The following is a 26,671-nucleotide window of genomic DNA, read 5'->3' on the forward strand; positions in this document are numbered from 1 at the left end:
AAAATTTTTTCAAAAGAAAATGGTCACCTGTGGGTATACAATTTGTCTCCTGAGGCTCATCTTCCAATGATCTCAACATACATACCTGGGGCACCTTCTAGAATTACCTGCTGGGCAGGGACTTCTAGGACTCCCCCAGGCGTCCCCCATGGCCTCTTCCACCGCCTGCATAACCTCGGGCTCCATATAGACTTGCCTGCAGCGTGGAAAACAGAGGTGAGTATTCCAGGAGGGGAGGAGCACAAGGAACCAGGTATTTTCTGTCCCTGTCACAGGGCCCAGTGCTGCCAAGGGCGGGCACCAGCTCCCCCAAGCACGGGGTGCACCAAGCCTTCATGACTATGGAAAGCACGCGTGTAGATTCCAATAATCTAGTATCTGCCAGTGTCTTTTAATACCCGATAGGAGGCTGGACATTGAGCTTTTCCAAAATTCCTTCCACAGCTTGGACAGGGTAATGGGTGTAGGGCCCAGGCCACTTACCCTGACCTTGCTGCCCTGTCCTCCTGCGGGCGGGAGGGGCACGCTCATGTCTATCGGGGTGGGGTGGGCGCTTCTTTCCCCTCTGTATTTGAACCTTTATTTCCCTGTCCCTGTTCCTGAACATCTGCGAGGCTCCGGGCCACTGGGGCGCCCCCTCCTCTCACCGCTCTCTGCTCCTCTCCTCCTGGCACAGGCAGGCAGGTTTCCTCCTCAGGTGTGGCCAGGACCTTTCCCTTCACCTGAAATGACCCACCTCCCACGGGGTTCTGCCTTGACTGCTTACCTTCCTGCACCTCTATGTGAAATGGCCCGTTCCTGGCTTCCCACGAGGTCCGGCCCTGCCTCTCATCGGCTCCACGGAACATTTTGTGAACAGCCCCATGAGTGCAGGTGGCTCCGTTTTGTCCACTGCTCCATCCCTGACCTGAGAACAATGGCTGCTCCATTCCCAGGACTCCATTTACCTGCTGACCGAATAAATGTTACAGGAAATACACATCTCCCATAACAACGCTTAGCCAGTAAAACGTATTTGACTTTTTCTTTCCCAACATCCAAACCTTCAGAAATGGTAACTTGGTGTATCCATGGTACGGAACTCGATGCTATTAACTATTCTACTGATTTTAAAAGCTACCAATGATATTTAAACCAATCAACATGAAAATTCAAATGCAATTACTAGCTTTGGCTTGAGTGTTTTCTGGTTTTGAAATCGTCCAGCAGAGAGGGAACGCATGTTGATTTTAATGCATCTTTTTCATAAGTTGTGCATAATCAACAAGTACAGGGGTGGGAACTCTGGACGGCCTACAGCCTTCAGAAATCTGGGGTTAGTAGTGATGACCCCTTGAGTCTCCATGTCCCCTGCAACTTGTGCACTTAAATCTCTCAGTTCTTATAACTAGTTACCACCTCATGCTGCCAGTCTTTGCAGGGACTGCAGCTGTTCAATCTGCTGCCTTGCCAAGCTAATTTATGGCTTAAATTTCAAATAAATTTTTCAGCTATCACACTTTATTCTCTTGTTTGCTACTTTCTTAAAGGATATCAATAAGAGACGGGAAAGTTAAACTCTGTTAGTTTCATAGCCAAAAAATCCTCTCAGTTACCCTAGGGGACATTTTTCCCAGCTCCCTCCTTTCCATACCAACAAAAGTAGAACCTCAAGTGAAATACATTTATGCCTGAACCGATCTTTCAACGACACACAAACACATCAGTCATATTCTAAGCGTACACAGAAAGAATAAAAAATACAAAGATTGAACCCATATCTGAACTCGAGGGAAAAGACACCCCAAAATGGACATCCTGGCCCCAGCCCCAAAGGGAAAGTGATTCTTCCAGGCTCAGCAGAGGTTCTCCCCAGTGTCCCAGCTGCATGGGCCAGTGGCCTGGGAGGCATCCCCCAAGAAACCATCTCTGCCCCTACATCCAATGCAGCAGCAAATTCTGTGGTTCCAGCTCCCGTACATCTACCTCCCCCACCTCTATCACCACGATACCAGCTCAAGCCACTTCCCTTCCTTCTACTACAAAATCTCCCGAGCAGGTGCCCATCCCCACACCTACTCTTCACAAAGCAGTCAGAAGGAGTCTTAAAACCAAGTGACATTCTCCATCTGCTCCAATCTCCCATAACCACATAATCTGTAGCACAAACCTGGAAGTTTCTCCAGCGGTGTCATTTGCTCTGCCTTGTCATCCCAAAGAGGGAAGAGCTAATAACCACCTTCCCTTGGGGCCAGTGGGACTCCTGGGGGCTCCTCTCTGCACTCTGGACCTTGCAGTGGCTGTTCCACTTCCAGGCACACTCTTCCCAGAGCTGCTGTGGGTGATTATTTGCTGATACCTGGACTTCAGCCTAAATGTCCCCTTCCTGGGAGGGGGGGGGGGTCTTCCCAGGCCACACTTCCAGTGTTCCATCTCCGCACAGGGCATCCGTGAGGGACCCCCACCAGCCACCCCTTCTCGGGTGGGACCCCTCCATAGTGATCACCACTGGCTACCTGTTGTGTGTGGAAATGGTATTAATGATCTCAAATGCCGAAGAACACCATAAAGATGCTGACTACAATTAGAATGTAGACGAATTGAGAAAAACACATCCTTACAATAAGCGATAACCAAACATCTGGCAAAGAAGTGACATGGACAGCATGATGCTAGCCAGAGGGGCGCCTCTTATAAAACCCCAGCTCTGGGCAGAGGCCCCCTGCAGAGCCCAGATCAGCCTACAGCCACCCTCTTGCTAGGGGCTCAGGTCCCTTAGGGATTGGGGTGATCGCCGGATGCCCTCTCCTTAGGAATTAGGGGTGACCACGGCACGCCCTCTCCTTAGGGGTTAGGGGTGACTGCTACACACCCTCTCTTTAGGGATTGGGGTGACTACTGCATGCCCTCTCCTTAGGGATTAGGGATGACCCCTACACACCCTCTCTTTAGGGATTAGGGGTGACCACTGCACGCCCTCTCCTTAGGAATCCTTTACCTGATTTCCCACAATGGTAATGCTTTGCAAAACTATAGTTCAATAGCACAGTGAGGAGATGGACATTGATATAAACCGTCTATGCTATTGATATTTCCCAGGCTTCACTTGTCATTTGTGTGTGTGTCTGTGTTTGCGCCCATAGAATGTGTCACCTGTAGTTCATGCATCCACCACCTCCCTCACCACAAGGATCCCTCTGTGGCCTCTTCATAAGCAAACTCAGCCCTCTCCTCTGAGCCTTTCATCTCTAAGACCTGGCAGTTAGCCATCTCTTATCACTTCTTCAAACTGCGTTGCCAAAATATGCTCCATAAATGAGAAAATCTATTACTTTTGGGAGCAAAATTCCCAGAAATTCATCCAAGTTGTGAACATTAGCAGCTCATTCCTTTTCACTGTGGTGTTGTCTTCCACAGGATACACGTCCCACAGACTGTCTACCGCTCACAAGCTGAAGGACAGCTCGACTGATTGCAGTTCATGGCTAGTATGAATAAAGTTACTATGAACATTGATGTACAGATTTGTTTGCTTGCTTATGCTTTTGTTTTCCACTTTCTCATCAAATATTTGATAGAATTTACTGAGAAATTTGTAGAAATTTAATATTTGAAATCTTCCCTAACACTTTGCAATTTTCCTACAAGTAAAAGAAATAAAGAAAATGTAATGAATTTTTCACCAAGCCACCTTTTTTTTTTAGCTTGCTAATGCTACTAGAAATGCAATACGACAGAGATGCATTGGCTTTAATAAACAGAATTTATTAATTTACAAGTTTACAGTTCTAAGCTTCCCCCAGGGAAGCTTCTTGAAACAAGGAGCCTGGAGAGAAAGCTAGCAGATGTCGCCATGTTCGCTGTGTGCCTTTCCAATTAAGAGAGAAACCCTGAACTTCATCGGCCTTTCTTGAGTGAAGGTAACCTCTCCTTGCTGCCTTAATTTGGTCATTTTTATAGACTTGCTTAAATTGGGACATTTTCATGGCCTTAGAACTGTAAACTGGCAACTTAACAAATTCCCCGTTTTAAAAGCCATGCTGTTTCTGCTATATCACATTCTGGCAGCTAGCACACTAGAACAGTGCCTCTGTGGGCTCTGAGCTCTTTCCCTCTCCATGAGCTCTCTTAAAGACTCCAGCAAATTAATCCAGATCCACCTTGAATGAGTGGAGTCACATCTCCATCTAATCACAATTGGGTGTGCCACATCTCCATGGAAACAACCTAATCAAAAGGTCTCTTTCTACAATATTGAATCGGAATTAGAAGAACAAGGCTTTTCTGGGATATCTAACAGTTTCAAACCAGCACAACTATATAAGTGATAATTGGGTCAGTTCAATCAGAAGACATTATAATTATAAATATATACATGCACCTCATGACAGAGGCCCAAAATATATGAAGCAAAAATTGACAGATTTGAAGGGAAAGAGAGACAGTTCTACATTAATAGTAAAAGACTGCAATGTACACTTTCAATAATGGGTAGAAAATCTAGACAGAAGATCAATAAGGAAATAGAAGACTTGAATGATTCTACAAAACAACTAGATCTAATAAATTTACACAGAACATTTCACCCAACAGCAGCCAAAAATGCATTCTTCTCTCATGCACGTGAATCATTTTCTAGGATAGAATCATATGTTAGGTCACAAAAGTTCAATAGGTCTCAACAAATTCAAAAATATTGAAATCATATAATGCATCTTCTTGAGCACAATGGAATGAAGCTAGAAATCAATAACCAAGGGAGAAATGGAAAATTTGCAAGTATGTGGAAATTAAACAGTGAAATTGGGTAGATGGAAATACTAGTGGTCAATGAGAGGGAGGGGTGAGTATGAGTTTTTTCTCTTTCCTTTTTTATTTCTTTATCTGGTGTGATGCAAATGTTCAAAAAAATGATCATGGTGATGAATACACAATTACGTGATGATATTGTGAGCCATTAAATTGTACATCATGTATGGAAGGTTTGCATGTTAAGAATGTATGTATGTTTCTCTGTTATATTTTGTCAATAAAACTATATAAAACAATGAACAGAGAGGCACAAGTGCTAGAGAAAACGTAGAAAAAAAGAAGTACTAAATCACTGTTAATTCCAAAGTAGAGTGGTGCAACCCCTCTAGAGGGCAGTGTGGTGGTTCCACAGAAAGCTAGAGGTGGGGTTGCAATAAGATCCTGCAATCTCATTGGGAACTTTTGGTGTATACATACAATGCACTACTGAGGGGTTGCAAGAAGAAATGAATTTGTGAGGTATGCAACTAGGTGAATGAACCTTGAGGACTGGGTGTTGAGTAAAATGTCAGAAACAAAGACAAATATCTTGCCTCACTCATATGGATACATTATAATAAACAAACTCGGAGAATTGAATTTGAGAGCATGGGTTATCAGGTCGGAGCCTATTGTAAAGGGTCCTAGGTTGTAAGCTCTTACAGCAGTTCTGGAGTTGAGTTGTAACCGTTTTTTCTAAATTCTGAGACACTGAGCTTTGTGTATCACTTTGCTGTTCCCAGAAATGTTGGGTATCTATGTGACACTTGAGACTCAGTGTCAAGAGACACTGAATGAGAGCTCTGAAGCTATGAAAGTCAGCATTACCCCATATAGGAACTGTTGAAAAAGTGATCAGCCTTCGACTAGAGATATGAATGAAGCTGCTCTGGATAGGACTAAAGTAAATCAGAGTACAGGGTAAAGGATGATACGGTCCATATTTTAAAACTTCAACTTTTGTGTGAGACTAAAGAGAGAGGTGTTTACTTGGCGCAAAATTTATATTTTGGGTAACACATTATCTAATTTAAGGTGTCTGGCCAATTTACTTGAATACTATTAAGTACATGGAATTTTGAAAAAGGCATGAGATCTTGTTGGCTCTAAGAGCTTACAACCTAGGACCCTTTACAATAGGTTCTGACCTGATAACCCATGCTCTTGACTTCAATTCTCCGAGTTTGTTTATGTAGGTTAGTGTAGGTTGTACAGTTAGTCTGAATAAATTCCAGAGTAGTTTGGACAGAGAATAAAAAAAGGACTTGCAAAGTCTAGTTGGAGGATTTGGAAGAAAGGAGGAAATGTTAAACGTTCCCATCTGGGGAATTCCTGATATTCTCGTAAGTAGTGGGGAAAACCAATTAAATAGGCTGAGTCCTTGATCTTGGGGTTCGCCCCTATGAAACTTATTCTTGCAAAGGATAAGCGAAGCCTACTTATAATTATGCCTAAGCGTCACCCCCAAGAGAACCTCTTTTGTTGCTCAGATCTGGCCACTCTCTCTAAGCCAACTCAGCTGATGAACTCACTGTCCTCCCCCCTACATGAGATAAGACTCGCAGGGCTGTCAATCTCCCTGGCAATGTGGGACAGGACTCCCAGGAGTAGCCGGGATCTGGCATCATGAGATTAAGAGAGTCTTCTGTACCAAAAGGGGGAGAGAGAAATGAGATAAAATAAAGTTTCGGTGGCTGAGAGATTTCAAGGAGTTAAGAGGTTATCCTGGAGGTTATTCTTACGCATTATATAGATATCCCTTTTTAGTGTAGTGTGTTTCAATAGCCTTAATTCCTTAAGATGACTGTGTAACTACAGAGCTTTCACAATGTGACCATGTGATAATGAAAACCTTGTGTCTGATGATCACTTTACCCAAGGTATGAACAGATGAGTATAAAGAATGTAGACCAAAAATAAATAAATACAAGGGGTGGAGAAGGGGGTTAAAAAATGGGTAGATTGTAATACTAGTGGTAATGAGAGGGAGGTATAAGGGGCGTGGTATGGATGGGTTTTTTCTTTTGTCTTTTTATGTCTTTTTCTGAAGGGATGCAAATGTTCTAAAAATGACCTTGGTGATAAATACACAAATATGATGATACTGTGAGTCACTGGTTGAGTACTTTGGATGGGTTGTATAGTGGATGCATTTTTTTATCTCTATAAAAAATTTTTTAATAAAATTAAGAAATTCCACATGTTGAAAAAGGTATAAAAATTCTGAATCGTACCACACTTTAAAATCCATCCAAAGTCTGCAAAGTCCTAGATACGTAAGGAAAAACTCTAATAATTCTAGAGAAATTCTACAATTTCATGTAGGAGAATATCTTCATGAAATTGGGGGTAGGGATGGACTCCTTAAGCAACAAAGTGCTCAAGTCATTAGGAGAGAAAATTTAAATTCGGCTACATTTAAATAAAAATTTCTGCTTATTAAAAGTCATAACTTATTAAAAAGGCATTCTGGAAGAGGAAGCTGAGTCATTTATGTCAACATACGGAAAGTTGGAGGTTAAAACATGAGAATGTTTAACAGTGAATCTTGTGGTGGACAATGACTGTGGCTAACTGTACAAATGCAAAAAATTCTTTCCTGAACTAGAGCAAATGTACGGCACTACTACAAGTAATTGGTAATAGAGGGGCATGTGGGGAAGATGCAAACTATAAACCATAGTTAACAGTAATGTCTTAATATTCTTTCATCAATGGCAATCAACGTACCAAAGCAACACTGGGGGTCAACAATGGGGGCAGCATGTAAGGGATATGGGAGGATTTGGGTTTTTTCTTTCTTCTTTGTGTTTCTTTTTCTGGAGTAATGAAAACGTTCTAAAATTGATCATGGTGATGTACGTATTAACTATGTGATGATTTGCATGGTGTGTGAATACATCTCAAGAAAACTCAACTTAAAACAATAACAACAACAAAAAACAACTTTAGGGCAGTGCAATGAATGGTTGCTCAGTGGCTGAATTCTCGTCTGCCATGCCGGAGACCCGGGTTTGATTCCCGGAGCCTGCCCTTGCAAAACACCAACCAACCAACCAAATAAAAACCCGACCTTAACCAGATAGTCAAATGTCTCAAAGCCAACAGAAAAATCACAAAGCTCATGAAGATGCAGGCAGTTATGGCCCAACTAAATGACCAGAACACATTAGAAGCACATAAAGAAGAATAAATGGAAAAATAGCAGATTTCACAGAGATGAAAGATACTGTAGATCAAAGTACAAATATACTACGGACACATAACAGCAGATTTGAAGTGGGTGGGGAGAAAGAATAAGCAAACTGGAGGACAGGACAACTGATTGAATGCATAGAAGAACAAATAGCGAAAGAGATGGAAAAATTGGAATTGGAGGTCAGGGAACTGATGAACAACACCAAGGAGGCAAATACAAGAATCACTGGTGTCCCAGGAGGAGAAAAGAATAGGAAAGGGTTAGGAAGAGTAGTTGAGGAGATAATGGGGGAAAACTGCCCAATCCTTATAAAAGACATAATTATGCAAATCAAATAAGCCTAATTGACCCCAAATAGAGTAAATCCAAATAGATCCACTCCAAGACACTTACTAGTCAGACTGTCAAATGCTGAAGAGAAGCAGGAAGTCCTGAAAGCAGGAAGAGATAAGTGATTCACCACATACAAGGGAAGCTACATAAGACTGTTCAGACTACTCAACAGGCACCACGGAGGCAGGAAGGCAGTGGTGTGATATGTTTAAGTTCCTGAAACACTTCGTGCCAAGACTTCTGTAGCCATCGAAGTCCTCCTTCCAAAGTGAGGGAGAGGGCGGCCCTCGGTGGCTCAACAGGCAGGGTTCTCGCCTGCCATGTGGGAGACCCGGGTTCCATTCCCGGTGCTGCCCATGCAAACACACAAAAAACAAAAAGTGAAGGAGAGAATGAAATTCTCACACACAGACAAATGCTGAGAAGGTTTGTTCACACGCGTGTTCTGTTGGCTGAAAAAAAAAGAAGACGGAGGTCTGGAGGAGGGCACGGAACTGAAGGGAATCAGTAAGGGTAACTTAAAGGATAGAGAGAGAGAGAGAGAGAGAGAGAGAGAGGGCTTTTGGGGTGCGCCCCCCTGGCCGGGTCACGCGGCCCTGAGCGCGGACAGCCCCTGGCTGCAGCCCCGGCCGGGCTGCGGGTGCTGGCTGGACGCCTTGGGGAAGCGGTGCCCTTCGGTCTGCTGTTTCGTGCGCGCCGGCCGTGGGCGTCTTCGTTCAGCACTTCCTGCGCTATACATCTGCAAGGAACACGGAGAAGAGCTGGCCAAAACCCCCAAGTTTTTTTTTTTTCTTACAAGAGACCAGCTCAGCAAGGTGGAAGCCTCATCTTAGGTCCAGGTAATAACATTCCTTTCAGTGCAGGTAACAACATCCATTTCCTACACCGCGACAGGAACAGATTGGATCACAAAACCATCCATTCTGTTCTACAGCTTGTTGGAGCTGAGCGTGTGAGCTTTACAAGCAGACCTTTCAGTTAGGCATGTGTGACTCCGAACAGAAGTTCTCGCTTTCTGTCGGATCCTGGAGAACAGGACCTGAAGTATTTGGGATGTGACGGCCTTATATCATTTGCTGATCCTTCCGGTCTTCGAGGAGTTAGAAAAACACACAGAGAGAATGTGACGACTGAACTGTTGTGAGGCCGTAGAGCTACATAAAGCTATAAAATTTAAAACGCCATTCTGAACATTTGTTTACATTACAGTATATCCATTCAGTGGGAAATATTTCATATGCCATATAGTCTTATGAGGACTATTAGGACAAAGCAACTCAAGACCATTTTATTCAGTGAAAAAGCAGGATATAATTGTATAAGCAATAGAATCCTATTTTATATATATGTTTTTAGTTTTGCATGCTTAGAGGAAAAAAATACAGGAAATAAACACACCAGAATATTGCCAGTGAGGTGTCTCTATATGGAAGGATTACAGATTTTTATTTTCTTCTTGATATGTATGTCCATATTTTCCAATTGCTGCATTATGAGCATAGTTAAACTTTTAGACCAGGAAAAGGTCATTAAAATTATATGAGGGGGTGGCGCAGTGGCTCAGTGGCAGAGTTCTCACTTGCATGCTGGAGACCCAGGTTTGATTCCTGGTGCCTGCCCATGCAAAAAAAAAAAAATTATATGAGGGACATATTCCTATATAACAAGCGCCACAATGTTGCAAATTAAACAGACTGCAGCCCACCTTTTCATCCTAATTGCTATACTAGGAAAAAATGTGGCAAATAGAATACCTTTCAAATAGCCCCAGGTTCAAAACATCTTGTCACCACACACCCACTACCATTTTCACTGGAATTCCTTTTCTGCGTATAAAAGGGGAAAAAATTTGCTTTAGGTATTTAAGATACCTATTTTAAATATGATCAGTATGTTTTTAAAAGGAAATTTAAAAAATTTGTTTAGAAAACCTTTTTAACTTGAATGTATACTGTGGTTTGGTTGTACATTCATAGAGAGCTGCATGCCACCTTCAAATTGCTTTTATTTAGTGGATTATTGTTATCATTTATTTTTTTAGAATCTTAATACGTTTTAATGTTGGATGTGCACCAAAAATTCTGGTGAAAAATACAGCAAAATGAAAATACTGTTAATTATTAACACATATAATGATGCTTTGAACTTATAGTACTTTTATATGTAGTTTACGAATTCACACAGAAAATATATATCTAATGTCTCCAAATATCTGAATGTTGTTCTCACATGTATCTCACAATGATGCTTTTAATCAATAAAAGTGTAATTTCTCATCAAATGTAAAAAAAAAAAAAGAGAGAGAGAGAGAGAAAGGGAATATAGTATATATATATATAGATCTGACAAAAAATCAAAGGATAAGATGGTCGATTCAAGAACTACCCTCACAGTTCTCTCTTTGAATGTTAGACTAAACTCATAAATTAAAAGATACAGATTGGTAGAATGGATTAAAAAATATGATCCATCTGTATACTGTTTAGAAGAGACTCATCTTAGACTCAAGGATACATACAGATTGAAAGTGAAAGAATGGAAAAAGATGTTCCATGCAGGTTGTAACCAAAAGAAAGCAGGAGTAGCTATAATAATATCAGGCAAAGTAGACTTTAAATGTAAAGATGTCGTAAGAGACAAGGAAGGACACTATATATTTAAGAAGAGACAATTCACCAAGAAGAAATAACAATCACAAATGTCCACGTTTCCTATCAAGGAGCTCCAAAGGTAAACACTGGCAAAATTGAAGGGAGCAATAGATATTTGACAGCAACAGCGGGAGAATTCAAACCACTGTTCTCTCTCTATAGAACTAGACAGATGATCAATAAGGAAACAGAGAACCTCAACAATGTGACACATCAATTAGACCTAAGAGACATATAGATCAATCATTACACCCTAAAACACAAGGACATACATTCTTCTCCACTGCTCATGTTCTCCAGGGTAGATCATATGTGGGGGCACAAAACAAGTCTTAACAAATTTAAAAATATTGAAATTATTCACAGCACTTTCTCTCACTATAGTGGCATGAAGCTGGAAATCAATAACCACCACAGAAGCAGAAATTCTGCAAATATATGGAGACTAAAAAACACACTCTTGGGCCACGAGTGGCTCAGCAGGCCGAGTTCTTGCCTGCTATGCCAGAGATCCAGGTTTGACTCCTGGTGCCTGCCCATGAAAAACAAAAACAAAAACAAAACAACAACAACAAAAAAACACACTCTTAAACATTCAGTGGATCAAAGAAATGGCAGGAGAAATTAGTAAATATGTGGAGACAATGAAAATGAGAAAACAACATAGCAGAACCCATGGAATGCAGCAAAGGCAGTGCTGAGAGTGAAATTTATTGCCCTAAATATACATATTAAAAAAGAAGAAAGAGGGCAGGCTGCAGTGGCTCAGCAGGCAGAGTTCTCGCCTGCCATGCCAGAGACCAGGGTTTGATTCCTGGTGCCTGCCCATGCAAAAAAAATACGAAAGTAAATAAAAAGTTTTGGGCAGGCCATAGTGGCTCAGTGGCAGAGTTCTCACCTGCCATGCAGGAGACCCAGGTTCAATTCTCAGTGCCTGCCCATGCCAAAAAAAAAAAGCAAAAATTGAGGACTTAACTGCTCACCTGGAGGACCTAGAGAAAGAACAGCAAACTAACCCCCAAGCAAACAGAAGAAGAGAAAGAAAGATTAAAGCAGAATTTAATGAATTGGAGAACAAAAGAACAACAGCATCAATAAAACCAAAAGTTGGTTCTTTGAGAAAATCAATAAAATCGATGAACCCCTGGCTAGGCTGAAAAAGAAAAAAAGAGAGAGGTTGCAAAAAATAAAAAACAAACCTCCCCCCCCCCCCCCACAAAGTCAGAATTGAGAGGGGAGTCATTACTACAGACCCTCAAGAAATAAGAAAATTAATAACTGGATACTATGAACAACTCTATACACAAAAACGAGACAACTTAGATATAATGGACAAATTCTTAGAAACACACAAACAACCTACACTGACTCACAAAGAAGCAAGATCTCAATAAACCAGTCACAAGAAAAGAGATTTAACCAATCATCAAAAATCCTCCTATAAAGAAAAGCCCAGGAAATGAAGCCTATCAGGTCGGGGTTAAAGTAATCCAGAACACAGGGGTAAGGAAGACAGTGTCTATATAGAACCACACATATTCTTTGAGACCAAAGGAAGAAAGGTTTATTTGGTGTGGAACCGAAATTTTCTGTAGTGCATAATCTAATCAACTTATCCTTCTAGCTCATTTGAACAACTGAAACACAGGGAGCACAGAATACAAAAGACGTCCTTTAATCCTGTGTAGATTATTGAACATCTGAATATATCCTAGAGTATATTAAGCAGATAATCAAAAAGTATTGGCAAAATCCCTTGAAGGATGGGAGACAGAATACGGAGCTATTAAACCTTACCATCAGCGAATCTTAATACTGTGTCAAACTTTAGGGACGCACAAATCAACAGACCATGCCCTCGATCATGAGGCTCACTCTTGTGAAGCTTATGTAGGTAGCAGAGAAGCCTAGACTCCCTATAGGCATGCCTAAGAGTTACTTCTGGAGGACCTCTGTTGTTGCTCAGATGTAGCCTCACTCTCTCTAAGCCCAAATTTGCAAGTGAAATCATTGCCCTCCCCACTGTGTGGGACATGACATCCAGGGTGAAAGTCTCCCTGGCGACACGGGAGATGACTCTCAGGGATGAATCCAGACCTGGCACTATGGGATCAACAATACCATCTTGATGAAAAGTGGGGGAAAAAGTATAACTAGTAAAGTATCAGTGGCTGAGAGAGTTCAACTAGAGTTGAGAAGCTACTCTGGAGGTTGCTCTTATGCAAGCTTCAGTTAGACATTGCAACCTATCATAACCTGCCAAACCCCAACCAGGGTCAGTCCAGTTAATCCTAAAGAACACCCAGGGCAATATATGAGATTCTACAAGGGTTCCATACGCTAGAGTAACTTTCCAGAAACCTACAACCTCCAGAAGGATCCCTGGACCACAGAAGTCCTGACACCTAGCCCAGCCTCTCCAGATCATTAGATAGCTCCATCTCCCGACTCCATATTAGTGACAGACCCTTCCAACATGAAAAAGTTAGAATGGCTGTAGCCCAAACACCCCTTAAGAAAGGGATGGAAAGAATCAAAGGTGATGGTGGAGTTATACAGAGAAGACAGGATTTAACAAACGAATGTGAATGCTGAATCATTAAATTGATATCTCTTTTAGTCTCCGGTATCTTAGACTAGCTAGAAGTAAAAACCTAAAACTTTGGAATTGGGATGTAAGGGCAGTTCAGTGGTAGAATTCCCACCTGCCAGGCGATACCCGGGTTTGATTCCCAGTGCGTACACTTTCCCCCAACACCAAAAATATTCAACAAATGGTTCTGCAATAATGGGATAGTCACATGGAAAAAGAATGAAATGTGACCCACACCATACAGCATAAAAAACAAACAAACAAAACCCAAAAAACTGTGGAATTGTAACCCATGCCAAACTCTGAAATATGTTCTACAACTAATTGTGGTACTGTGCTTTGAAATTTATTGCTTTTTTGTATATATGCTATTTTTCACAAACAAAGAAGTCGATTGTGATAATAAAAAAATATTTATACCTTCTGGCCTCCTATATTCTGGAGCAGCTAGAAGGAAAAATCCGAGAGGATGGTATGGTAGCCCATGACAAACTGTGGGATCTGTCCTGTAACTATTTGTTGAAGAGTACTTTGAAAACTACTGTTTTTTATTTCTTTGCTTTGTATATATACACTATACTATCCAATAAAAACGTTTAAAAAAAAAAAAAAAGCCCAGGGCCAGATGGCTTCACTGGGGAATTTTATCAAATATTCAAAAAAGAACTAACACCATTCCTACTCAAACTCATCCAAAAACTGAGGAAAAAGGTATACTACTAATTCATTTCATAAAGCTAACATCACAGTAATACCCAAACCAGATAAAGATGGTACAAGAAAGGACAACTACAGGCCAATCTCCATAATGAACATGGATGCAAAAATTCTCAAAAAACAAAACAAAACAAAAACTTGCAAATCAAATCCAATGACACATTAGAAGAATTATAAACCATACCAAGAGGGGTTTATATCAGGGAAGCAAACGTGGTTCAGGGTAAGAAAATCAATCAGTGTAATATAACACATTAAGAAATCAAAAGGGAAAAATCACATGATCATCTCGACTGATGCTGAGAAGGCTCATTCCATGAAATTCAGCATCCTTTCCTGACAAAAACACTTCAAAAGGTAGGAATCAAAGGAAACTTCCTCAATATGATAAAGGGCATATATGAAAAATCCACAGCCAGCATCATACTTAACAGTGAGAGACTGAAAGCATTAACCCTAAGATAGGGAACAAGACAAGGATGTCCACTGTCACCACTATTATTCAACAATGTGCTGGAAGTTCTAGTTAGAGCAATCTGGCAGGAAAAAGAAACAAAAGGTCTCCAAATCAGAAAGGAAGCTATAAATCTTTCATTATTTGCAGATGTCATGATCCTATACTTGGAAAATCCTGAGTAATCTACGATAAAGCTACTTGAGCTAATAAATTCATCAAAGTGGCAGGATACAAGATTAATGTGCAAAAACCAGCAATGTTTCCACACACAAGTAATGACTTAACTGAAGAGACAGTTAAGGAAAAAATTCCATTCAAAACTAGGGATTGTAGAGGATCTGTACACGGAAAACTACAAAACATTGCTAAAAGAAATTCAAGAACATCTAAACAGGTGGAATGACATTCCCTGCTCATGGACAGGAAGGTTAAATGTCGTTAAGATGTTAATTCTACCCAAATTGATCTACACATTCAGTGCAATACCAATAAAAATTCCAACAATCTTCTCTGAAGACCTGGAAAAGCTAGTTATCAAATTTATTTGGAAGGAAAAGAGACCTCAAATAGCCAAAAATATTCTAAAAAATAACAAAGTGGGAGGGACTAACACTTCCTAATTTTAAAGCATATTATAAAGTCACACTGTTCAAAACAGCATGGTATTGGCACAAAGACAGACATTGACCGATGGAATCAAATTCAGATTATGGAAGTAGACCACCAAATCTATGGCCAATTGATCTTTGACAGGGCCCCCAAATCCACTGAACTTGGACAGAACAGTCTTTTCAATGAATGGGCCTGATAGAACTGGATACCAATAGCCAAAAAAATGAAAAAGGACCCCTTCCTTACACCCATATACAAACATTAATTCAAAATGGATCAAGGACCTAAATATAAGAGCCAGTACTATATAGGGAAACATCTTCAAGACATAGTAATAGGAGGTAGGTTATTAAACTTTACACCCAAAGCAGAAGCAAAGAGAGAAAAAAATAGATAAACTGGAACTCCTTAAAATCAATTCTTCTCTGTCTCAAAGCACTTTGTCAAAAAGGTGAAGAGGCAGTCAACTCAATGGTAGAAAGTAGTTTAGAAAATAGTTTAGTATATTAGTATACATAGATTTTCTCTAGAGTGTGGGGACCTGTTGGGCCAAAGAGTACATTAATCTTCCCTAGATATTATGAAATTCAGAACAGATGTATTAATTTACACTTGTACTCGCAGTACACAGAAGTTCCCATTCCTCTCCATACTAACACTTGAGATGGCTAGACATTAAAAATTCAATTCATGACATCATTAGTTACTGAGGAAATGCAAATTAAACCACAGTGAAATATCACTTCATACTAACTAGAATGACAAAAAAAAAATACAATCTGACAGTATGAAATGAAGATATGAATGCAGTCCAACTGAAACTCTTGTATACTGCACATAGAAATGCAGTGTTTTGGCCTTACAATCCAACAAAGTCACTCCTAGCTATTTACCTAAGTCAAAAAAAAAAAGAGTGAACATTTATAGTGGCTCATAAAAAGTTAAGTTTAATGCAGTCATATTTGATTTATTTGAGAGCAAGTTTAGATAGAGATGAAAGATAAGAAATTCTGAGGGCAGTTTGCATTTGAAGGGGAAATGTGCCTGCCCCATCAAAGACCACTCTCAGAAAAATCTGAGTGCATTCACAATTATCTTGTAAAAGCTTGGCTATGTTATATTTTAGGGTGAATCCTGGAGAAGACGACTACATCAAGGATATGGTTAATTCTAAAAATCACTTACGGACTGCCCAGGTACATTCCTCCTTGAAAACCAAGAGAAATTTCAGCAGTTTTAAATCTCCCATCAGAGACCAAGAAAATGTTCTTTTGGAGGACAACAAATACATGCCTTGGAATATAGCAGAAGGGAAACCAGTGTAGTCAGATAAAATGCAGATGGCCAATTAAATTATTTATCTGAAATCCAAATTTGAATGGATGTCCTGTTTTTTATTTGCCAAATCTGGCAACCCTAAACTGGTGAGATTCTTAAACTAGATTATCTTGTCTACTGTAACTTAGCCTTGAGAAGAAATCTGGTTACTTGAGCAGAACAATCATTTATTATAAACACATAGAAGTTCCGTGGGCATTTCAGAATAGAACTTTCCAAATTGAATTCTGCATGAAACAGATGTCAAAATGACAAACACTGCCCTTCTTACTCTCGAAAAAGGTACATATCGGATCTATATGGATAAAAAAGTTTTTTTTAATGCTTCTCAATGTGAAAAACATCATTTTATTTTATAATAAATTTTAAGGATAAATAATTTCCTACTATGGGAAAACACTAAGCATGTGTTTGTTAGAAATTCCTCCTTAGTGCACACTCTAAGAGTCATTCAACCTTCACTAATGATGAGTGCCATAACATATACTCTTCCTGTAACGAGATAAAATCTGCATGTAACCACATGAAATAATGGGAGAGGGAAGAAGAAACAGGGTGAAAAGGAAAAATAATTCATTGGTTTAAAAATATATTAAGTTGGGGATGAGATTGTTCAATCTACTTTGCAACTTTCAAATGATAGTTTAATCTTACCACTTTGCGAAAAGAACCCCATGAAGACCTCTCTTAACTGTTTAGCTTTGTACCTAAGGATCATGCATAAAAAACAAACATTAACAAATGAAAGCCAATTTTTCTCAAACCCAGTTTTCGACTGCTATGTGTTTGATGCTGGATAAGGCACTTCATGGGCTATACCTATGACCAAGGAGCAGTTCAGGAAATAACCCTCTGGAGGATAGAAAGAGATACATGCACAGGTAAACAAACTGCAAGATAAGTTGTCAAGTAAAATAATATAGATTGAAGAAAAATTCTATGGGAGCATGAGAGAGGGAAATATTCTGTTAGTGGTTAGAAGTCAGTAAAAGCTTCAGGCAGAGTATCTTTTGAGATAGTTCTGGACAAGTAGGAAAGATAGTTCTGTTTGCGCCTAAACAGAAGGCGTAAAAGGCAGAGGTGGGCAGGTGCAAGGTTTGGGCAATGTCTGAATGGGTCTGCTTGACCTGCCTCCTGCCTCAGGTCTAACTCTGGCCCAAGCTCATTTCCACCACTCTCTTCCACGTCCTTAGAACACTATACCCTTCTTTGCTTTCCACCCATCTGCCTAGCTAATTCCTAATTCTTCCTAGGGTTCAGTCTTAACTGTCACTTTCTCTGCAAAGCCTTCCCAGATCACCTCTGCCTTCCAACTAGCTGTGCTCCACGTTATCTCATGACACACCAGTTTCATATGCTTATCAGACTCATGAAGTATTAACAACTACTTAAGAACTGTTTAATATCTACGTCACTAGATTATACATTCCATGAAGGCAGAAGACAGGTATTAGTTCTGTTCAATTATGGCTCCTTGGCCTTAGTATAATGCCTGGCATATGGAATATATTCAGTCTATTTGTTGATGAATGGATTCTGGTAATAGGTTGCATGGATGGTTCAATCATATCCAAATGCTTTAACAATGCTTATAACCATATTAAATTACAGGGCTCATAAGGAAGATATATAAGCAAACTAACAGATTAATCTGTATAGATTTCCATAATTTAGAGCAGTTTCATAGAAGACATAGTATGCATTAGTCTTTAAAAAGTACTAAGCACAAACATGCTTTCTTAGTGAAGGACAGGAAAACCAGAAATTTAATACAAAACAAACAGTACAAGCACACGTGAAAAACTAAAACAGAAAGCTCCATAATCTTTAAACAACTTGATTCTATAGTTAGCACCTTCCATTTTAGATAGCACATATTGAAGAGTACCTTTATACTTTTATTTTTCTTGGTCACATGGGAGCTATCTATTCAAAGCTTACTAAACTCAAAGAACTTTTATTAAAGCATACACCCTCCATGCATATTTATATTGTAACACCTAGTCCAAATTCACTTAATTTCATAATCCTTCCCAGCTCCAAAAATAAAAGGATTTTAACAGTGTTTACATTTCTATTCAATGAATAGATGATTTAACTCTCTGTAGCAAGATCTCAATACTTCATTCCTAGGTTTGCATCATTTAGGAGTGACAGTACTCAAGCCGACAATTATCCCAGATTTATTGAATTGCTACTAAAAGAAATCATCAAAATATCAAATGTATGAATCTAAGCTTGCCTCCTGATTCTAAATGGATTCAAATGACATATTTCATTCCATTTTTATAATTAAAATCTGTAAATATTTTATTTACTTAAAGACTTAGGAATATACTGAAATGTTTTGTTTTGTGAAATCTGATTTTCCATCTATAAGTTACTGGCACTTAAGACAAAAACAATCATTTAAATGAAAACTAAAAATATAAAGCCTATGTTTAAAACATGGCCTTTATTAATACTATCCACTGAGCTCCATTTTTATTTTACATTGTAACACTTCTGCTTTGCAAAGAAAAGACAGAAAAGTGCATTTTACAAGAGTACTTTTTTGATTTTAATCCTTTGCAAAATGGAAGGAATCTGAATCACAAGTTCACAATGCGGTGAAATAAAATTAGGAAACAATGATTTCAGCAATGCTATGCCATCACTAGTGTTCAGCTCTGGCTTTGTTCTTGAAAATCAGATCCTGATACACAGTCTAGAGCATCTAGTTTTTTAATCTACAGCATATTAAAGACAGAAAAGGAGGTTTAAAAAAACCCCTTTCAATGTACAAACATGAATTTAAAAATTGATTTAAAAAATCACCTTTTTACATAATGTATACGCAAAATGCTTAAATACATGATTTTGGGAGGATTATTTACAAGATGTATCGGTCTGTGGGACAATTCACAGACAAAGCACACCTAGTTAGTTGCTTTACTGAGTTGTTGCATCTCAACTTCAGGAGATATAAATTTATTCGGCAGTATAGCAAACATAAAAACTGTGACGGTATCTTAAGGGCAACCAAAAATTTGATCTTCAGAACAGTTTAAACACCAGGACTGCCAAAGTTTCTAAAGGAGGACATTCTTTAATGATCCAGATGCCCATTTATAGTTCAGAACTATCTGAAGGACTGAGATGAGCCCTCGTCAATCCAGGGAAGGCTGCTGGACACGACCTCCTGTAAAAGGGACCACTGAGCGCTACCGTCATCCAAAAAGTGAATTAACCTAGAATTTTCTTTTTTTCAGTTTTATTAATATTTTAAAAAATACATAAAAATACAACATCCAATGTCTGAATAAATATATTTAACAAGTTGCAAGATAATACCTTATTTTACACAAAAATTTCAGCTTTAGAAATCTTGTTAAATAACTTCATTGTTGTTATATATTTCATTTTCGTCTTTTTTTGTAACAAAATAAAAACTCTGAAATTACATAGAAAAAAGACAAAATATTTTTGTCAAGGGATAAGATAGTCCACTGAAAACTTATTCACAATTCCACTGTAAACATTAATAAACATTAAAATATTTGCATAATTGTGTGCTCAAAAATCCTATAAAAAGTGGAAGACTTATTACAACTGTAGTTTTCAGTCAACTACACTTCCTTTCACAATTTATTTTGTCCCATTTACATCTTTAAAATTGGGCACACTGCTGAACATATGCTTTGGCAGTTCTAAATTAGCAAGTGCTTCCACAAAAAAAAAAAACCACAATAAAAAAAATAAAACACAACATAAACCCCCTATTCACCAAGTGTCCACATACATCTGAGTGAAAGTGCAGCAGGAACTATCAGCTGGAAAATAGTTGGATGTTTATCGTGTGCACCTGCTCGTCTATGATTTCTACAACACCTGAAAGCTTTAATACACAAATTCAAATTTACTAAGTGCCCTTTTCCTATATTCACAAAAAAACGAAAAAAAAAAGAAAACAAAACAATTAAATGGGGAAAATTAGGACAGAATGGCAGGCTGCCTAACCTTCAATTAATAATCAGCTTATATTTTTTTGCAACAGGAAGAAAGAAAAGAAAAGGGAATAGATACAATCCAGCCTGTATGAGTATACAGGAGATACTTGGCAATGTCAAACCAATTGAGTGCTTTCTGTGGGTGTAAATCAGGGAGTTGGGATTTCTGTCCATGGCAGCAAACTGCTGGGGAGGCGGAGAGATCGTTTATCACCTGCATTCCACAGCAAGTACGTTCTGTGGGGGAGACGATGACGAGGGACTCATTCCCGTGTCCGACGAGGCAGAGGACATCGAGGCTCCCGCATGAGACACTGCGGAACCAAAACAACCATGTTAGATGCACAGGCTACTGCAAAAAAGGTACCAAGCCAATGGTGAATTAAAAATTCTTAACACATGATTCACTTCAATTACAGGCCTCTTTAAATGTTGCATGAAGTAATAATAAGCTGCTAGCAAAAAAATGCTTGTCTCAATGAAGTAGAGCCAGTTCCTAGTCAGTAAGTAATTAGTAGAACTATCTATTACTACCTACTCGACAGTACAAACAAGGTAACATAAAACATAAAGACCAAAGAGATCTAAATTCTTAACTCCTTACTTGGAAGGTCCCAGGAAGGAATTCAGCTTACCCCAAATCAGACACAAGGGAAACCTGAGACAAGACCTAACAGAACGAACTTACCCCGCAGAATCTCTTGTGTCCATCTAATCACTGACTTCCTCTCTCCATTCTGCACCAGCCCACCTCACGGACACGACACCCCAGTAAGCAGCAGCACTTATTAAAGGGAGGCATCAGAGTCACAGCGATGAGGCTGGAAGTGTGGGCAACTGGGAAAAAGCCCTTGGCCTTAAAATAACTTGCTGGGAGGGCATAACACAGACTAGGGTTCACTACTCTAGGCAGCGCGTACTCTGCCATTTCAGTTTTTGCTTTTATCTTTTCTTTCTTTGGAAACCTCTCCTGTGTCCTGCTGCTAATATTTGCCCAATTGTCCCTAATTTTTTTTTTTTTTTTTGCATGGGCAGGCTCCAGGTATCGAACTCACGTCTCCGGCATGGCAGGCGAGAACTCTGCCACTGAGCCACCATTACACACCCTATTTTAATTTTGTTTATTAAAGTACATCTATATGTGTCCGTGTGTATATGTATACTACCAATATGAGATGTTGGTACCATGACAAACGATCAAAACAATGTATACCAGGAGTCACTAAATGTCTCAATTTAATAACTCACTTAATAATTTAAAACCACTGTCTGAAACTCATAGGAAACTGACCCTACAGAAGTTGATGGTTCCCTGAGGACATTTCATTTTGTTTATTTGCTCTTTTCTTCTTTTTATGCTTAAGAGTTCTAGAAAGACTTCTTGCTATTTATGGTTTTTAAAGAAAAGGACAGACATGGAAAATCAAATCTCTTTCCATTTGCTCCATCATATTTTCAGGAAACAAGTACTGATGGACTGCCTCTCATCCACTAGTGTGGCTATTATTTAAAAAATGGAAAATAAGTGTCGGCCAGGATGTGGAGAAATTAGAACCCTTGTGCATTGTTGGGAGGAATATAAAATGGATCTGCCCCTTAGAAAGTTTGGCAGTACCTCAAAATGTTAAACACAGAATTAATGTTTATTAATTATGATCTTACAATTCCATTCTTAGGCAGACAAACTAAATAACTTAGAATAGGGATTCAAGGAGATATCAGTCCATGAATACTCAAAGCAGACTTATTCACAGTTGCCCAAAGGCACAAGTAACCCCAGTGTCCATCAACAAATGAACGGATTAAAAAATGGGGCGTACCCTGTTTTAGTCTGCCAAAGCTGCCAGAATGCAACACACCAGATGTGGATTGGTTTTTAATAAAAGGGGATGTATTTAGTTAAAAACATACAGCTCTTCAGATGAAAGGCAGCTTTCAACTGAGGTTCTTTCTTACACGGGAAGGCACAGGATGGTCTCAGCTGGCCTTCTCTCCAGGCCTCTGGGTCCCGATAACTTTCCCGTGGGTGATTCCTTTCTGCATCTCCAAAGGCCTGAGCTGAGCTGCAAGTGCTGAGATGAGGTATGCTGAGCTGCTTGGGCTGTGCTATATTGAGCTCTCTCACTTAAGCACCAGTCAATTAAATCTAACATCATTCATTGCAGCAGGCACGCCTCCTAGCTGACTGCAGATGTAATCAGCAACAGATGAGCGTCATATGCCATTGGCTCATGTCCACAGCAAGAGAACTAGGTACCTTCACCTGGCCAAGCTGACACCTGAACCTAACTACCACATATCCACACAATATATTCAGTCATAAAAAGGAATGAAGTTCTGAAACATGATACAAGATGGATGAACCATGAAAACATTATGCTAAGTGACATAAATCAGACACTAAAGGACAAATATTTGATTATCCACTTACATGAAATATCTAAAACAGGTAAACTCATAGAGATAGAAAGATTAGAGATTACTAGGGACTGGTGGGAGGGAGAGAGGAGTAGGGAGTTATTCTTTGTTTCTGTTTCAGATAATGAAAAAGTTTTGGTAATAGATGGTGCTGATAGCAGCACAATACTGTAAACATATTTAATGTCTCTGAATTGTACATTTAAAAATGGTTAAAATGGCAAACTATGCTATATATATATGCTACCACAATTAAAAAAAAAATTGTTGGATTTATAACATAATGATTAGAGATCATGTTTGACACTGGTCGTTACATCAATCTCCCAAATCTCTGCAAGAGGCAGGAAACTCTTCTCAATATGATCAAGCCTATCAGGTGATCATCTGTTCCATATATATGTACTTTCTGAGGTATCCTTCCTGGAGCCTTACCTTCTCATGTGATCCTCTTTCTAGACTAATTGCTTTCTAGGCTTGATACGTAATTGCTATCCCTAGAACTTCAATTTATCATCACCTTGAGATTTATTTCTCTTACTATTTTCCTATGTGGATTTCCCTGTTTGCTGGATTCCATGTTATCTTCTCAGCTTGGCTTCTAATTTCTAGCACTACATTTAGAAATCTGCTTTGAGAAACCTGATGCTATCCTAAGTCCCGTGTTTTTCTGTATGTACCTTTTTATAATAAGTCTTTCGAATCTTCTCTTTATCACCAGGGCTCTAAAATTTCATGACGTCCCTTGTGATTCCCCCCCCCATTCAATATATGGGACACGGTGAGTCCTATCGATCTTCTAATGCATATCCTTCTTTTAATATTTCTTTGAGGAAAACTTCTTCCCCTGCTTATTCAGTGCTTTCTTTCTATGAATTCTGATTCAGAAGTTGGACTTCCTGGCCAGATCCTATACCTCCTATTGTCTTTTTTATTTTTTATGCGTATTTCTTCAGTGTTATACGTCCATCCTTTAACTGATCTTTATTTTTAGTCTTGTTATCGTATTTAAAATACCCTTATTTTTCCTAATATTCTAATCTTTCATATCTTGTTTCAAGCTTATATCTTTTCTCGTATCTCTGAATATTAACTGCAGTTTTGTGCTTTTTAAATATGGAACACTTCGTTTTTTCAAAATTCCTTTTAATTCTCTTCTTCCACTTTGGTTGCTGTCTTTCATGAAGGTTTTCCTCAAATATCTGGTCATCTGTGGCTTCTACATTTAAGAAACGGACATTGACAACCTGACTGGAAGCTGTGTGGGTGTGGAGGGCTTCTCAGCGATGGGCAATGCATACAGGGTGACTGATCAATTATTTTCCTTTTTGGTTCAGGAACCTCCAAATGTTTGTATCGATTTACAGGTCATTTCTCTCAGTTGATGACTTTCTCCAGAGAAGAATCCCCCAATCTCTTCCAAGAAATGAACATAAATCCGGCTGTCAGCTTCCAAGGGACAAGAGGATCAAGATCTTGGGTTGGAAAAGGGATAGATTTAATGTGCAAACTTTCCCTCCATCTCATTATTTCTGATTTAGCATTCAATCCTTACCTTCAGCTATAGCTGAAGCCTTGTAGCTGAATCTACAAGCCTACTGATTCCCTCTACTCTCTGGGAATATAACCTCCAATTTTCTAGAGGCATTGGGAACAGAGGTAGTCTAGGGTAGAAGTAGAGGATAAAATAGCTCTTCCCATTTTCAATGTACCTCCATTTTGCAGTCTTAGCTCATATCTGTGGCTAAAAAGATAAACATGCCTTTAATTTCGAAGCCATTTCTGGATTATATGAATGGCTTGCTTCCGCTTGTTTCGTCCCACTGCAAATTTAGGTTTTAGCATTCTCTCATCTGTTGGGACATTCCAGTTGCTTCTCAGCTTCCAAAAAGAAATGCTGTTGGCATTTCTTATCTGCTATAGGCTGCTGTCCCATTCTCTTGTCTTTATGAGTATAGGCCTTTTAATTGCTTTTATTGTTATTTTAGTGGAGTTTGGGATAGAGTAGATATGTACATGTTCCCATTATCTAAGTGTCAATCCTACACATTTTTAAAGTCTATGTCAGACACTATTCTCTCTCTGATTATCCCAAATTAATCTCTCTTCCTATCGAACTCCTACACGTGTTAATTTCACTCTTCAGACTCTTCTCGCACACTGTTCCATTAAACATGAAGGTCCTTGAGACTAAGTTCTGTGTCTTATGCATCTATTATTTCCACCACCTGGCAGAGGACATGGTAAGTACACATTAATGGTGTTGAAATGAAGTATTTTATTTAGTAATTATTTATGAAGTCACTGATGAGCCCCAAAAGACAACTGCCTTGAGGATAAGCCTATGCCTTATTCATTATGGTGAATCCCAAAACAACAAATACAGTGCCTGCTAATAGGAAACTAATGAGTGTTTGCTGAGCAAAGAATGAATTTCAGAGAGGGTAAGCTCTACTTGAGAACCTACCGCCTTTAGCAAAATCACACATTTTGGAAAAACTACCCTTTTCAAGGATCTCATTCTGCTTAATTTAAATGTTGACCCACTCACCTAAACAACACTAACAGAACAAAACCAAAGAATTTAAAAACAATTAATGAATGTTTAAATGAACTATATTCAGAGTGACAAATTCTAAATTTTCTAAAATGATAGAATACTGATTTGACAAACAAGAGGGAAATTATAATGAAATTACCTTCTCTGTCTTTCTTTTTTAATCTTTTTCTTCTCCTATCTATAGTCGCAACTTCAGACTTCAGAGACATGTAGTATTTTCTGATTTCCTGTAGTTTTTCTTGGAGAAAAGAGATTCTCTCCGTACTGTTCATATTATCTAATTCATCTAAAAGGGAAAAAATTTAATCTGAATTAAAAAAATTCTATGAGAAGAAAATGTGTCAGTTCTATCAAAAGCCCAACTCATAAATCAACAACAGCCTTAGTTCATTAGAACCTGTGTTATTAAGCTAGGTTATATATATAGGATGTCTTAAATTTACAAGTAAGAGTTCTTTATATTTCCAAGTTTCTATACAGAACAAGTGTTACTTTAATGATCATAAAATGCAAGAAAAAAAACAAAAACTAAAATGCAAGAAAACATCAACATGAAGTAACCCAAACAGTTCCTCTGTATTGATCTTTCTTTATATATTAGTTACTTCTAATTGCCAGTACTAGAAAGGGTGCTTTAGTTTCACTGATTTTCATAAACCATGTCTTATTTCTTCACCGGGGGTTGTCCTTTGTCAATAATGATAAAGTTAGTGTTATCAAAAGACACAGGTTGAGAGTCTTGGAGGCCCCACCTTAATCAAGATGACAGCATGAGACGCTTCAAGGCTCCATCTCCCCACAGAAGCTTTGAACAACCAGCAAGAACTGGCAGAAACATCTTTCTCAAGGCTCCAGAAACCAGTTAAAAGACTGCAGTAACAGGAAGAGCACCATATCAAGAAAAAGGCTACTTAAAAACAGCAGGACCTTGTGGTGCCCTGGCTGGCCCTGGCCCCATCCCTCAGGGGTTGATGTGTTGGTAGCCCGCTTTCCCGATGCACACCTCTGGTCCGGGTTCCAGAGACGAAAGAGAA

The 26,671-nt window shown here is 39.1% G+C and overlaps 1 protein-coding gene across 2 annotated transcripts in view; it reads right to left on the bottom strand.

Annotated features, from left to right (window-relative positions):
* Window positions 1-780: 780 nt before the first annotated feature.
* ARID4A (AT-rich interaction domain 4A) overlaps window positions 781-26,671 on the bottom strand; it is a 120,978-nt gene continuing 95,087 nt past the window's right edge. The window contains exons 23-25 of one of the 2 annotated variants that reach the window (XM_077122524.1): window positions 25,777-25,923; window positions 20,874-20,973; window positions 781-947 (exon numbers count right to left, since the gene is read on the bottom strand). In XM_077122524.1, coding sequence (XP_076978639.1) covers window positions 944-947; window positions 20,874-20,973; window positions 25,777-25,923 — 251 coding nt within the window. In that variant the 3' untranslated portion in view covers window positions 781-943. Of the gene's footprint in view, window positions 948-19,022; window positions 20,974-25,776; window positions 25,924-26,671 lie in introns of those variants that run through there. The other variant, XM_077122523.1, reaches the window with a different exon arrangement.

Source organism: Tamandua tetradactyla, chromosome 12 (assembly GCF_023851605.1).
Source record: "Tamandua tetradactyla isolate mTamTet1 chromosome 12, mTamTet1.pri, whole genome shotgun sequence".
NCBI lineage: Eukaryota > Metazoa > Chordata > Mammalia > Pilosa > Myrmecophagidae > Tamandua > Tamandua tetradactyla.